Source organism: Pteropus vampyrus, unplaced genomic scaffold (genome assembly GCF_000151845.1).
Source record: "Pteropus vampyrus isolate Shadow unplaced genomic scaffold, Pvam_2.0 Scaffold302, whole genome shotgun sequence".
NCBI lineage: Eukaryota > Metazoa > Chordata > Mammalia > Chiroptera > Pteropodidae > Pteropus > Pteropus vampyrus.
In genome coordinates this window covers 2,024,635-2,040,248 of record NW_011889083.1, presented here as the reverse complement: position 1 = coordinate 2,040,248, position 15,614 = coordinate 2,024,635, and the positions used below count along the sequence as shown (strand labels likewise).

The following is a 15,614-nucleotide window of genomic DNA, read 5'->3' as shown; positions in this document are numbered from 1 at the left end:
CTTGTTTTATTAAACAGCTTTAAAAGTTATAATTTAATGTCTTTGATAATGCTGAAATATTGTTATCAATATTATTAGTCTGTAACTGCCTTCAGGAGTTTCTAAGCATAAAGTAGTCGCCTCTGTATTAAATGGCCTGAAATAGCTATGCTATTTTAATCTACTGGTTTATTTCAACAATGATTATGAGATTATACACTGGCTCTGTGCATTACTTAGTAAAATTCACAGCCTCTGACAGTTATTTTTTCCTCTTCAGAGAGGAAAATTTTAAAACTTTCTCTCAAGTTCCTGATTATGTTCTGAAAGATAAAGCTGCTAAATCTGGCCCCCAAATAAAGGGTAATTTCTACAGGAAAAACAACAACATATTTTAGCTAAAATAAGTGGTATAAGGCTTACTACAACAAAATTTACTACTGAGACTAAAAAAGGTCAAGATACTTTTTTCCTATGATTACTAAAAACATAAGAATTTATTCACCTTAAAAAAAAAGAAACCTAAATCCCACCATATTACACATCACAAACACTAAAGAAACACTTTAAAAATATATAAATGTACACGTAACCACTTACATGTACTCCTATCTTACATAAGTGCACATAAAAATAATAAAAAACAGGATGAAAAACATGATAAATTAAAACTTAACTTTTTAAATCTGAAAATCCCCCAAGTTATATATTAGAAAAGAAACACAAATTAATTACATTCCATAGGCCCAAAGATTCCCAGCATTTGGCATTCTTACCAGTGTCCTTATCTCTGGCCTTGTAAACTTGTCCATAGGTACCTTCTCCAATAATTCCGATGATATCAAATTTATCCACGCAGCGTTTTCCCCAGTCAATATCTTTTTCTTTGATTTCACCATAGCGAGGCCCACATATTCTATCAAATATAGTTCTGAAGTTTTTATATACAATCAAGCAAATAGAATAAACTGTTTAATTATCAATATCCACCCTCCATCCAATCTGATATCCTTTATTTTCCCCTACCCTTCCATATTTGTGATCTAAGTAAAGTAACTCTGGGATTTGGTATTATAAATTATCATGGAAGTCAAGGTATCATTTTCCAAGCTGATTCTTCTTCTGCAGACTAGTATTTAAACTGGGAAAGAAAAGAAGTAAAACTTGAATGAAGGACTTTCAGAAAAACATCATTTTTCAGTGAGTGAACAAAAACGGCCCCAGTAAAAAGAGTCAAAGTTCTCTAACCAATCTTCAGAAAGTTGTTTTTCATTCATTGACTTCATATATCTGCTTGCAAAACACAAAATTTTGATAAAAAATATTACCAAAAATCTTAACTATGAGGCTATTGACAAATTTAGACATTGCTCAAGTTATCTTTAAAATGCAAATACCACAAAGACTGGTGTTTTAGTCTAAGTACAAAAGTGTTAATAAAATCAACTCTCAGGAATCCACACTTTCAGTGTGTGTGTGTGTGTGTGTGTGTGTGTGTGTGTGATATGATAAATATTTGACATTCTTCAAAAAGCATTTTAATATTCTGGTAGATAAAAGAAGTTCAAGTAAAGGAATAAAGCTATTAATACTCAAGGAGAGACTATTTTAAAAGTTTTCTAACTTTCTGCTTCATACTAGAAAATCACCTCACACCCTTACACTAGGTGCTACCTGAACAGCAATGCCTAAATCAGATCTATCTCAACGTCTTACACTTTCAACTGGTTAAATAAAAATTTTAAAAGGAATCAACATTCTCCCATCTTAACTGATGAACAGGTTTCAAAGGAAAGAGTTATCTCCAGGCACTTACTTGAAGCTAATTTAGAATACAGATTTCAAACCTTGCATTTCAACCCTTGCAAAAAAGAATGAATTTAGTTATAGGAACAAAAGAAGCTAAAAGCAAAGGAAAGCATAGCCACTTGCCCATTACTAATTTTGTTTGGGCTCACTGAATGCCAACTTCTACCTTGTTCAATTTCAGTGATTCTATGCTACTTAAACATCTTAATTATAGAAGTTTTCTTTAACATATACAATACCCCAAGAAATTAATACATTACAAACTGTGAGAGAAAATTAAATTTGATTTTATTATTTAGAATAGGTATGTGAGCAACTATGAAAATTTTTTTTCAAAACTAATAGAATTTATTCATATACTTAAGTTGAAAGAACACACATTATTTAAAACTTAATTTTGTGTGTTATGATTTTATAATAATCCAAAATCACCTCTGATCAATTTAAGAGCAGGTAGAAAGCAAACACATACTTAGGCCTCCTTTTACTATGTAACTGTGCTGCTGTTTTCTTTTCCTCTGGACTCTTTGAGAGATCATCTCCTCCAGGTAGCTCAGGGGGCAGTGGCAAATCAGCAAGTAGACATCGTAGTTTCTTTTCTACTTCTTTTTTAACTGCTTTTACTGAAATATTACCTCGTAAACTAAAAAGAAAAGGAATCAAACAACACAAAAATTTAATTCGTTGAGAAATAAAACTGCAGTTGTCTTACATTTAAGTAGCATGCAATGGTTATTTTCCAGCTAAAATAATATACTATACTCAATTGCAAAATATAGAATTTGGGGGTATAAATTATATAGAACCAGATCAAAACTAAGGAAATCTAAACAAAGTATAAGATTGTCAATATTGTTTTATTAATTTTAACAAATGTACCATACTAATGTAGGATGGTAATAATGAAGAAACTGAGTGCAGGATATACAGAAACTATATATATAGTTATCATTGTAATTTTTCAGTAATTTAAAACTTCTTAACATTAAAACGGAAAGTCAACGGTCATGTTTTACAAGAAAATTCTTTAATTTTGTAATAACATTTGGTTTGATTCTGGTGAAGAGACAAAGAAAACTGTTTTGTTGTAAGAAATAAAACTGCATGCTATTTATTATTCATCTTGCCCATTTAAGTAATCACAAACAACTAATTTAGCTTCATCTCTTTTCAGGTTAACTTTTCTAAACTGGACACTGATTCTTTTAAAATTTTTAAGGCTCTAGCTTACTAGAATTGTGAACTCTTTAAGAGATCATCTCCTCCAGGTAGCTCAGGGGGCAGTGGCAAATCAGCAATTAGAGATCATAGTGAAATTTTAAGCTCAGTTTTGTACTTTTTATGAATGCGTAAAGAGCTCTAATTTTTAAAGTATATCTTAACTTGATAACTGATTATTTTAAACCTCTCAGATATTACAAAATCTGTTATCTAATAATATGACATGTTGAAAGAGAATCATAAAACGAAAAAATTTGAATTTCACATGCTTATATAGCAGTATGGGTCTCATAATGAAAAAGTTAAGAGAGACTACACTGCTGTGGTCCTAAGTTACTGAAGTTATCAACATATATCATTTAATATTAATTATAACTTCTATTAATTCTGAACATTAATATGATTGTACAACTAGGTCCTTTAATACCATCTGATAAAAACTATCAATAACCATAATAAAATTGTACCTTTTCTTCATAACCCTGTGTTACTCATTAGAAGGTTCTTCAACAGAGAAAACATGCTCAAAAGAAAATTGGTTTGCAGTTTTATTTTTAGACTAATGGTAACAGAGAGCCCACTTTTCAATTTTACTGTCCCATTCAACAGATACAGATTGGACACCTCTATTACATAAGGAGATTACAATGGAGATTTAACAATGAAAACAATAACAAATACATTAAAATACAGTTCCTCTCAGAAAAGAGCTTACAGTTTTTGGAAGACATAGTCAGGTAAGCAACAGGGTAAAGTATTATACAAAAGATTCCAAAGTAATGTCGTAGCTGAAGGGTAACTAAATCAGGATTGAAAGACAGTGAAAGCTTCTTTCTAGAATAGGCACCATTTGAACTCTGAAAATAAGGGTATGCAAAATAATTTACTTAGAAAACTGTAGTCAACCACTAGTAATTAGGTTTTAGTCAAAAATGTGCATTTATTGGAGGATTCAAATCAACCTATTTTGGGAGAAAAACTAAATAAACTAGAAGCCTTAATTTTACTTATAATTTAAAACTTAAAAGACTGTTTATATTCAAATATGCCATTATATTAACTATCAAATTCAGCAAGATCCTTAAACTTAAGAGAAATGAAATACTGCTTGCCAAGAATAACACTATATAATTAAAAACATTGTATTTCACTGAATAGTTGCAAAAACCAAATAGGAAATGTGATTTTTTAAAAAAACTTCCACATACTAAAGCAACGAAAACAATAAAATGCCTTAAAAAATGTATGAGAACAACAAAAAAATTAAAACATCTAATTGATGAACATAAAACTAAATCTGAATGAATAAAAGAAACCAAGTTTTTGTGTGGGAAGCTAATATTATAAAGCTGTCAGTCTCAAAATTTTAGTCTATTACATTTAATAGAGCCCCAAACAAAACCCAAGGAAAAGTTTTTTAAATACAACTTGACAAGCTGACTATAAAAATCTAAGAATAAAACAAAAAACTGCCAAGAAATTTCTGAAATATAACGAAGCAGGATTTGCCCTGTCATATGGTCAACCTACCTAAAAAGATCTCAAACTAGAAGCCAAAGCCTGGCTGAAGTCAAAGAATATGTATTATTATCTACCCAATGTTTTGTAAAACGGTATGACTTAATTGTTAATATTTGTAAATCAGAAGATTTATATAAACATTCAGATTCCAGGCTTTAAAAAAAATCAAAAACTCTAGCAATACTGGGCCCAAATTTGTGTACAGCAGCATTGAGTTTGAGGCTGAACAGTAGGGCTGTTCACTAATTAGTAATTTATTCCACCCCTCATTTTACATTACCTGCCTACCCCTATAATAGATATTTGAGTATGAGAGCCAATATACTATGCATCTAAATAAGTTAGAACAAAAAGGTACTGGCAAAGAAATAACAACATATTAATAGAAAAGAGAGTCCAGAAACACACGGTTGTCTATAAGAATTTTTATCTATAGCACCACACATCAGTGATATGGATTAGTCAATAAATGATGTTACTAATTGGATCTATTATTCAACCGGTGATAGGGGAGAGCCACGTCTTTCTTCTTCATATAAAAACCAAAAACAAATTTCTGTGAAGTATGAGATAACCTTTCTTAAATTTATAAACTGAGAAGTTTTAAAGAAAAAATAATAGATCTGACTACATTTAAAAAATGGAAAACATCCATATAGCCAAAAACAAAAATAAATCTCAAAGACAATCAACAGACTCTGAAAGGTAAAAGTCAAGATACTTCACATAAAGAGCACATAAAAATCAATTAGAAATAAAAGGAAAATAATTTTAAGGAAAAGCTAACATAAGATATGAACAAGCAATTCACTAAAAAAATAAAAAGCCAATAAACGTTCAGAAAGATGCTCTATTTTAATAATCAGAAAAATGTAAAATTAAATCATTACCTATTTTAAAGACTGTCAAAAATTCAAAACTGACAATATTCAATGTTAAAGTAATTTCATACATTTGGGTACATAAATTGCTACACAGTCTTACTGAGATAAAATATGGCAATTTCTAGCAAATATTTTTTTATGGTGACACTGAAAAATATGGAACGTTTCACAAATTTGCACGTCATCCTTGCACAAGGGCCACGCTCATCTTAAAATTGTTCCAATTTTAATATGTGCTGCCAAAGCAAGCACTCTATAAAATTTTTAAATGTGCACTTTGACATCACAATATGCTACAAAAACGGCTCAAATGTACATAAAATATTGACATGAGAATTTAATAGCAAACAATTATAAATCTAAATATTGATTAATCAAAGGCAGAATAGTTAATAAGAGCATGCTGTATAGGATAGGAATACTGAACTTATCTATACCAACATGGAAAAATCTCCAACACACGAAATGAAAAAAATAAGTCAAAGAATATTATGCACAGTATGATCCTAATATTTTTTAAAGAGAAAATAATTAATGTTATATGAAAACATATAGTTAACAGTCTATCTTATGATTTTCGGGGAGTAATGGATTCTAGGTCTGGGAGAGAAGCAAAGTTCAAAGTGAGACTAAAAGGTATTTAGCCAGGAAATAAGGAAGTACTCAAAACATCATGGATGGACCTAGAGATTCTTATGCTGAGTGAAATAAGTCAAAGATAAATACCATATGATTTCACTTATATGCAGAATCTAAGGAACAAAAAGAACAAACTAATCAAAAACAGACTCACAAATATAGTGGACAATTTGGCGAGGGACAGCGGGGAGGAGGGGTTGGGGGGATGGGAGAACGGGGTGAAGGGTTAAAGAAGTACAAATTAGTAGTTGATAGTTGGTCACAGGGATGGGGAGCACGGCATACGGAATGCAGTTAGCATTAAGATGATGTTTAGGTGGAGGGCCAGGGGAGGGAGAGAGCAGATAGGGGGATCGTTTTATGAACTATATAGATGTCTAACCAATGTACTGTATACTTGAAACTAATTTAGATTAAAAAAAAATTTTTTTTTTTAATGGGGAACAGGGGGAACCAATAGGGTCATGTAAGAAGGACAAAGGAGTCAGCTTAAAAGAGTTCTCATAGGTCAAATTTTGGACAACTTGAGCATCAAAAGGAAGAGCCACTGTATCCAGTACTGAATCAATCTTTGGCCACACATACGTTAGTAGTAGTACTCAGGAGTCTTAAGAAACTTCAATATCCATGAAACATACAAACATTCAAAAAAAGAAGAGCAGAGATGACAAAAGAGAAAAGCAGAAAAGAGAGAAAAGAAGATGGGCAAAAAAAAATTTTTTTCCTTCCTCTTTAATCCACTCCCCCACTCCCCCGCCACTTCCACCCCTGACCTACGGATGTTGCTGTCTCCCCTTAAGAACTGGATCTCTCAAGGTGGGGCATCTCCTCTCACGCGCTCCCGGAGCACCACCAGGGCCTGGCATCCCCAGCGCACTCGCGTGGGGACTGGCGCACCTGGGGCCTGGCGTACCCAGGGTATGGTCCGTGGCTCCACCTGGGGTGTGAACCCAGGACTTTCTGCGTGTAAAGCAGACCTCAAAAAATTTTTTAATGGCCAAGTATGAAAAGTGCCACCTTCTCATTAAAAATAGATACACAAAGAACATCCTTCTTAAGCATTCACATGGATATGTCCTGAGTTCCCGAAAATATCAGTAAAAATTTATCCCTGAAGCACACATAAAAAATAAAACAGAGAACAACCAGTATCACTGGTCCAGAATAACTGGATTCTTGGCAACTGGGTTATTATCTCACTAGTGAGGTGAGAATTCTGCACTCATGCTTCTCTGCCTGGAGAGCCCATTCTGGCACTCATCAAAATTATAAATTACTACTGTTATGAACCTTCAGTGGTCTTAGACAACAGTCAAACCTGGAAACACTACAATTAGAGTAGTATCGTGGGATAACACCTGATTGAATTGGATGGGGTCTCTCGGCAACATTTTTGGTTGTAGAAAAAAGATACTTCCAAAGCATGAAACACAGGAATTATCATTTATTTTTGGTTTAAGTTATAAAATTTTCATGCTAATCAAAGTGAACACTTGAAAGATGGCACTTTTATCCACATGCTTTCAAACTCTTTAAAAATTATCAGCTAAGAAAACTGCCCAAATAGTTGCTTTTTAACAGATAGTAGTAAGGGAAACAGTTCTAATGTCTTCATAAAAGTGAAAAAAATTAAGTGGTTTATGCAGATACACCACAACAGTGTAATGCTTCTACCCTAGCATACATTTAAGAAACATTCTCAGAACTGCATTTACTTTAGACATTCTTACCTTTATCCTTCTTAAAAAACAAACCACACCCCCAATATTCATAATAGAAATCTGTAAACATATTAAAGGAAAGCATAACCACATTACGGGTTTTCTGTAACATGTAATTAATTTCTAATTGCAAAAAAATTTAAAAAGTCAAGAAAAAACTAAAAAGCAATATTCATAATGCCACCAAAAGTGGTAAATTTAAAAGGCCACTGAAAAAACTTAGAAATAACCAAGATATATGCTTTATCTCACCCAGGGTAGACTCTCTCATAAAATGTCCTGTCTCTAATAGTATCATCAAGGAATACTAAAATCAAAATAAATACTAAATACATTTCTAATTCCCAAACTCAGACCAATACATACATTGTATCCCAAGGCAATGGCAAATTTTCCCTGGAATTCTTAATATAAACTATAATTCTGTCATTCTACAAGCAATGTGCTTCATTTTAAGACATACATAACAAAGAGAATTAATTCACTTACTTATAGTCTTTCTGTGTAAATCTTTTTTTGGGGGGGTGAAGGGGTCAAATAATTTCTCACTTCAAATTTATACTTTTTTCTTTAAACAGTTGTTGACCAAATTTTTTGCACTTACCTATCAGCATCTTTATCTTCAGGCAGCATGGGAGGCAAAGGTAATGGTGGTAATGTAGAGGTCACTAGAGCCACATGTTGCTCCTTCTCCTTGGTGCCTATGCTTGGTGTAAGTGGTTTGGTTTTCTCTTTAAGAGATACTGGTTCCTCCTTTGTAGCAGCAGATTTACTCTCCTTTCCAACTACAACTGCTTTCTTGGTGGTTTTATCTACAATCAAATTATTGTCCACCTTTGTTACCTGAAGAGGTGGCTTTGTTTTTGCCTTGTCATTTTTTAAAGTTCCACCACTTGAGGGAGAAGGTGCATGCTCAGTTTTAAGTTTCTTCACATCCTTCACATGGTTTGTTTGTGATCCACTGGCACCAGTTTCTGTGTTCCCCTTGGTAGGTGTAGAAGTGTTGGAGGCTTTGGCAGCTTTGGCGGCAGCCTCAGCAGCCTTAGCTGCTTCTGCAGCTTTCGCAGCTTCTGCAGCTCTTGCTGCCTCTGCAGCTCGTGCTTTTTTATTCTTGTTCAATTCAGCTGCCAGGCTACTCTTCAGAGTTAGTGTGCTAGGAGAAATGCTAGAATGACGACTTCTGGATCTAGACAATCTATGCCTGCTACGAGATCTTGAATGCCTAGATGAATATGGGCTTCTGCTTCGTGATTTGGCAGACCGTCTGGTGGAAAATAATTAAGATTTAGTCAGTAATTCAGAAAAATTCATTTTGAAATTTTCAAAAATTGCTACCTCGAGCCTGTAAAATGAAAGAGACTTATTTAATTCAAAAATCATCATAGGATTTTTTTTTTGTGAGGTTTTTTTAAAAAACAAAAAGTGCTTTAGTGCTTTTAAGAAGAATATTATCTGGTGGCTATAGTTTTCCTGAAAATAGTGATTATCTTAATCTTGTTCTAGCCTATGAATGCTCAAAGATGAGTCTAGATGCAAGTAAATCTCTGTAAGAAGAAATACTCTTAAGAATTAGGAGGAAAAAGTGTGACAAGGCATCATTGCTGTCTCAGAAAATAGAAGTAGGCAACAGGATACCAGTGGTAACAGCGGCAGGGTGAAGTTTGACCAATCTTTTACCAGGCAGACAATCTTTACATCGCAAAAGCACCCTTTATCCTAAATTCAGAAGTTAGCAGTGCTCTGTCCACAGCAAGAGTAAAAAAGACAAAACCTATCTTTAGCAATAAGTAAAAGTCTCTAAATCTTGGAAACTACTTAACAATAATTGTGCAATTCACTTCTCAAAAATCAGTGGAAAAACACAAAACTAACATATTTAAAAGTATGGTGGCAATCAAAACTCTATAAAACAAATGCAGCACGACACCAAGTAAAATGCAGCTGAGCTTTTCAAATCTACACTTTATCAAAACTTTTTAAAAATACTCACAAGACAAAGCACTGATAGTACTTTTGACATGTTATCTCATTTAATGCCCACATCAATCCTTGTAAAGTATCTACAGTTTACAGATAAGAAGCTGATTCTAAAATATTAAGTTACCTAAGTCAATTCCGCACTCGTTAGTGGTTGCATTGGTTATTATCTTACTGCCACTACTCTACCCCTCCAATACTCTTCTATCCTATTCTGTGTATATATAGCTAGGGAGACTGACCTCAACAATGCATCTTCTGGGTTCCAGCGCTATCAGTGGCAAGAGATTAGACGGCAAAAAAAGGCTAAATTATTTCTCCTCACCTCCTTCCCTTCTCTCAGCCACATTTTCTGACATAAGCTGTGTCCCTCTACTACCATGACTCTTGTCAAACAAGCCCTTTCTCCAGAGCTCTCACCGGGCTCTAATAACACTATGTTTTCCTTGCCCCTTCAAGCTTCCTTCTATAACTAGGGAAAACATCCCTTGTGGGTTCCCTAATCCAATCCTATCTCTCTGGTCCCTCATTAAAGTCTCTTGAACCATCTGAATTGGATTCGGTTTCCTTCCAGAATCGTGCCTGATCTATACATATGCCAGGTCTTAAACCCAGACCTTCTGAGCCTGGGTTAATGCAATCAACACATACTGCCAAGAAGAGAGCTCTTACTAAAATTTTGTAAATGTTATAGGGAGAGAGTAAATGGGGAGAAAGCAAATAAACTCCTAAGAACCCCTAAATAAGATGGGCAGAGAGAAAAGGAAGTACTGGACATTTTTGTTTATATCTGACATAGAGTTTGAAGGAAAAAGTTTAGAAACATTCTACAATTTTAGTATGAAAATAAAATGATGATTATGTTTAGAAAAGCCTCATACAAATTCAACTTATCTTTCATTCTTTCAAAAACATTTCAAAGTGTACCGAGGACCAATTAGGGTTCAACACTGAGCTAGTGTTTTATACAAACTTCACATAAAGTATTTATGTCACATTATTTTAGATTAATGAGTACACTGATTTGGAAAACATTCCAATTTAACACTTCTTTATCACTAAACATACAAATACACCAATCATTAAAATCACCAATGAGCTTACCATTATTCATGGAAATGAGAGGAAATCTTTGGCTAAATATAAAGAGATAATATGGTTGTAAAATATTCTGGATAACTTTAATATAAGAACCAAAAGTGTCATAACATGAACAACTGGCTAAATTTTTTATTTCCCCTCCATTAAGACTCTTGGACCTTAAAACAAGCCTGATATTAAGTTGTGTTTCCATGCTCTGATCAGATACCAAAGAGTAAAAGAAAAGTGCACAGCAGGAGAAAACAAAGAGACTATCATCAGAGGTAACCACACAGAACTTTTCTTAAATTAACTTTCCTACACCAGCATATAGAAACATAAATTAGATTTAACTGAGATTTATGATCAGTAAATCTTACCTAAAAAAGAGATACAAAGATATCATCGTGTAAAAATCTCAACACAATTACCTCCCCTGGCCTATTAAATTGTTCTCTTCTGAACAGAACCTAAATAAGAGAGGTATTCAGTAAAGATGTAAAAAAAATTTCTATTCCATAAAAAGGATATTTGGGGAATGATGTTTTTATGGTATACACTGATTGAATTTTTCTAGACATACCCTCCATTCCTCTCCAAGTCCTCCTCTTCTCTTCAGAAGTTCCTAAACTTTTTAATTTCATGTCCTACTAAATTTGCATTCTCTCAGATACTATATATCTGCTAATAAGCTTCAATTATATATTTACTGTTAAAGCAAACATAATTGGGGAACCTGAAATTAAATATAATTAGGAAACTCAAGGTTAGGTCATTTTTACTAATGATCTAATAATTCAGCCATACAAAGTTTTGAGGGTAAAAGAGAAGTGGATGTCTCAGATGATAGAATGAATAATATCATGTTGTCTTACTAGAAGAATTGAAATGGATGGTATAGATAGCAAGTTGTGTTTTATAGTTAAGATTTTTCTTCTTTTTAAAAATTTTTTTTATGGAGGGAAAAAAAAATGGCATAGATGATAGAGGCTCTGTTCATCCATCTGCAACTAAATCAAAGTTGTGAAGGAAACAAGGAGGAGCAGCAAGGAAAAATCGCCTGGGACGAACAAACCATACAACTAGGGAGAAATCCCAGAAATCACCTTGCGACGGCAGAAGGTAGGATGGGGCGAGGACGCGAGGCTACCTGGTATGGAACAGCTGAGTGAGGCTGAGCCTGAGGCAGCAGCAGACTCCTCTTAAAGGGACAGCATCTGGGAGAGGATTTTTGCAGTGACAGACCTGCTCACTCTGAGCACCAGTGCCAATTCGGCTGTGTGGAGGGGGTACCAAGGACTTAAAGGGAGACAGTGTTGAAGTGAGGGCCAAGGTAAGACTCTCTCTGTACAGAAATGTCAGTGGTATCCATTGTTCCCTGCTGAGCCCTCCCCCTTACCAGTGCATGGACACAGCGCCACCATAGCTATGATGTCATCAAACTGGATAACAGAGGTCGCTCCGCTCAGAGGATTATCTGAAACCCCGCCTCCTTCAACTCCAGGCCCTCCACTCAAGCCACATCCAGGTATATCCTCAGCAAGTCAGGAGCTCCCTGCTGAGCAGCGCCTAGACTCACACTGGAGGCAGATGGCCTTGATTTCTGGTGTGGCCTTTTGAGGAAACTATAAGCACAGCATCTGTGGATTGCTTGCTGAATCTTAACAGGTGGCCCCAGAGGGGTAGAGGCTTGGGCTAAGTTTGGCCTGCAGCTGAATCCCTCTCAGGACTGTGTCACTGGACCGACACATACTACACTGATACAACCAAGAGACTTAGAAACTGCTTAGTACATAGAAACAGACATGGAAAGGCAGACAAAATGAGAAAACAAAGAAGCAGAAACCATATGAGAACAGAAACAGAGATGCAGATATAATGAAGTCAAGTAATCTAACAGATGTAAAGTTCAAAACACTGGTTATAAAGATGCTCAATGAACTTTTGGAAAGTGTAGATAAATTCAGTGAGAACTTCAACAAAGAAATAAAAAACATAAAAATGGAAATGGAAATTATAAAAGGGAACCGATCTGAAATGAAGAACACATTATCTGAGATGAGAAGTATATCAAATGGAATAAACAAAGTGAATAAAAAAAAGGATCAAATGCCCTATCTAGAGGATGAGAAAGCCAACGACATTCAATCAGAATGGCAAGAGATAAAATGCCAAGACTATAAAAATAATTTAAGAAGAATATGGGACACTATTAAGGGTTAAAATATCCATCTGATCGGCATACCTCAAGGAAAAGAAGAGGTTGAAAAACTGTTTGAAGAAATAATGATGAAAAACTTCCCTAACCTGGTGAAAGAAATAAGAGATAAAACCCTAGGAACCTAAGAGAATTCCAAAAATCAGGGATCCAAAGAGGCCCACACCAAGACACATCATAATTAAAATGTCAAAGGTTAAATATATAGAGAGAATATTAAAAGCAGCAAGAGAAAAACAGATAATGACTTATAAGGGAATACCCAAAAGACTGACAGCAGATTTCTCAAAAGAAACTCTGCAGGACAGAAGGGCTTGGCACAAAATATCTGACGTGATGAAGACCCAGAATCTATAACCAAGAATAATTTAGCCAGCAAAGCTGTCACTTAAGAGTTGAAGGACAGATAAAGAGCTTCTCAGACAAAAAAAAAGCTAAAAGAATTTATCACCATCAAGCCAGTACATGTATCAAAAACAGGAATAAAGAATGGTAACAACTACATTCCTATCAATAAATACCTTAAATGGAAAAGAATTAAGTGCTCCAACTAAAAGACAGAGTGGATGAATGGAAAGGAAAAAAAGACCCCTACAGGTTGCCTCTAAGAGACTCACTTCAGATTAAAAGACATACCCAGACTAAAAGGAAGGGGATGGAAAAAGGTATTGCTTTGATGGACCTAGAAGGTATTTAAGTCAGACAGAGAAAGATAAACACTATATGATTTCACTTATATGCGGAATCTAAAGAATAAACTAATCAAAAACAGACAAATATAGTGGACAATTTGGTGATGGACAGAGAGGAGAAGGGGTTGGGGGAATGGGAGAATGGAGTGAAGGGTTAAAGAAGTACAAATTAGTAGCTGAAGGATGGTCACGGAGATTGGGAGCACGGCATAGGGAATGAAGTTAGCATTAATATGCTGGCTAGGTGGAGGATCAGGGAAGGGAGGGAGCAATTGGGGGGATCTTTTTATGAACTATATAGATGTCTAACCAAAGTGCTGTATACTTAAAACTAATTAAATAAATTTTTTAAAATTTTTTTCTAGTATTTCTATACTGTATACTCTGCAGTGAATACACATTAGCTGTTTCTTGTTCATTTTTAATGTTTAAGAAGTTACAGGATCTCTTTAAGAAGTTAAAAGATGCTTTTATGTTTCTAACAAACTTTCCCAAATTCATACAACGCAATGTAAAACCAGGATAAAAATTCAGTATCTTGAAACCCAACAGATTAATGCTCATTGTTAATTAGGTTAGTGTTCCTCAGCAAGAGAATATGGTGTACTGTCCACCTGACTATATATCATACAATCTCTCCAAAAGTCCAGGTCTTATGAAATTGTGCCTAATTAGCAAACACTGATTCTTAAAAACTTTACTAAAATAATATCCAATCTCACTATATAAAATAATATAGAACAGTGCTACCCAACAGAACTTTCTGGAATGATAGAAATGTTCTACACATATGATATCCAATACAGTAGCCACTATTCACAGTATTTTTTAGCCTAATTTTCCTACCCTGCTTATTTCACATGCTAATAGTAGCTATATCTATTTCAAAAAAAAAAAGGTTGACAATCCCCCACCAACGAAGGTATAAAAATGCTTCCCATGCAAGAATAGTTCAATACATGCAATGTGATACACCACACTAACAAAATGAAGGATAAAAATCCTATGATCATCTCAATAGATTCCAAAAAAAAAAAAAAAAGACAAAATTCAACATCCATCCATGATAAAAACTAAACAAACTGGGTATAGAAAGAACATGTCTCAACATAATAAAAGCCATATAAGACAAGCACGCAGCTAACATCGTATTCAACGATGAAAAGCTGCAAGCTTTTCCTCTAAGGTCAGGAACAAAACAATGAATCCCAACTATCAACACGGTATTAGAAGTCCTAGCCAGAAAATTAGGCAAGAAAAATAAATAAAAGGCATTAAAATCAGAAAGGAGGTAGTAAACTTTTCTCAGTTTGCAGATGACATGCTCCTAACAGATAGAAAACTCTTAAAGACTTCACCAAAAAGCTGTTAGAACAAATAAATTCAGTAATGTTGCAGGATACAAAATTAACATAAATCAGTTGTATTTTTATACACCAACAATGAATTATTGGAAAGAGGAATTAACAACCCCATTTTCAACACCAAAAAGAATAAAATGCTTAGGAATAAATTTAACCAAGGAGGTAAAAGGAACTGAAGATATATAAATGGAAAGATACCCCATGCTCATGGACTAGAAGAATATTGTTAAAAATGTCCATACTAGTCAAAGCGATATACAGATTTAGTGCAATCCCTATGAAAATTCCAATGGCCTTTTTCACAGAAATAGAAAAAAAAAAATCCTAAAATTCATATGGAACAAAAGACCAAGAATAGTCAAAGCAATCTTGAGAAAAAAACAGCGCTGAAGACAACACACTTCCTATTTCAAACTATATTACAAAGCTATAGTGATCAAAATGGTATACCATGTATTAGAATTTAACAGCTCTATTAACTATAATAGTACTATGGCAGCCTCTTAAAT

General features: G+C 34.2%; 1 protein-coding gene and 1 pseudogene across 2 annotated transcripts in view; both read right to left on the bottom strand.

The window, feature by feature from the left end:
* CDK13 (cyclin dependent kinase 13) overlaps positions 1-15,614 on the bottom strand; it is a 90,733-nt gene that overhangs the window by 55,093 nt on the left and 20,026 nt on the right. For both annotated transcript variants that reach the window (XM_011376701.2, XM_011376700.2), the window contains exons 2-4: positions 8,379-9,038; positions 2,261-2,431; positions 756-895 (exon numbers count right to left, since the gene is read on the bottom strand). In XM_011376701.2, coding sequence (XP_011375003.1) covers positions 756-895; positions 2,261-2,431; positions 8,379-9,038 — 971 coding nt within the window. The remainder of the gene's footprint in view (positions 1-755; positions 896-2,260; positions 2,432-8,378; positions 9,039-15,614) is intronic.
* On the bottom strand, positions 5,565-5,664 carry LOC111730171 (annotated as a pseudogene).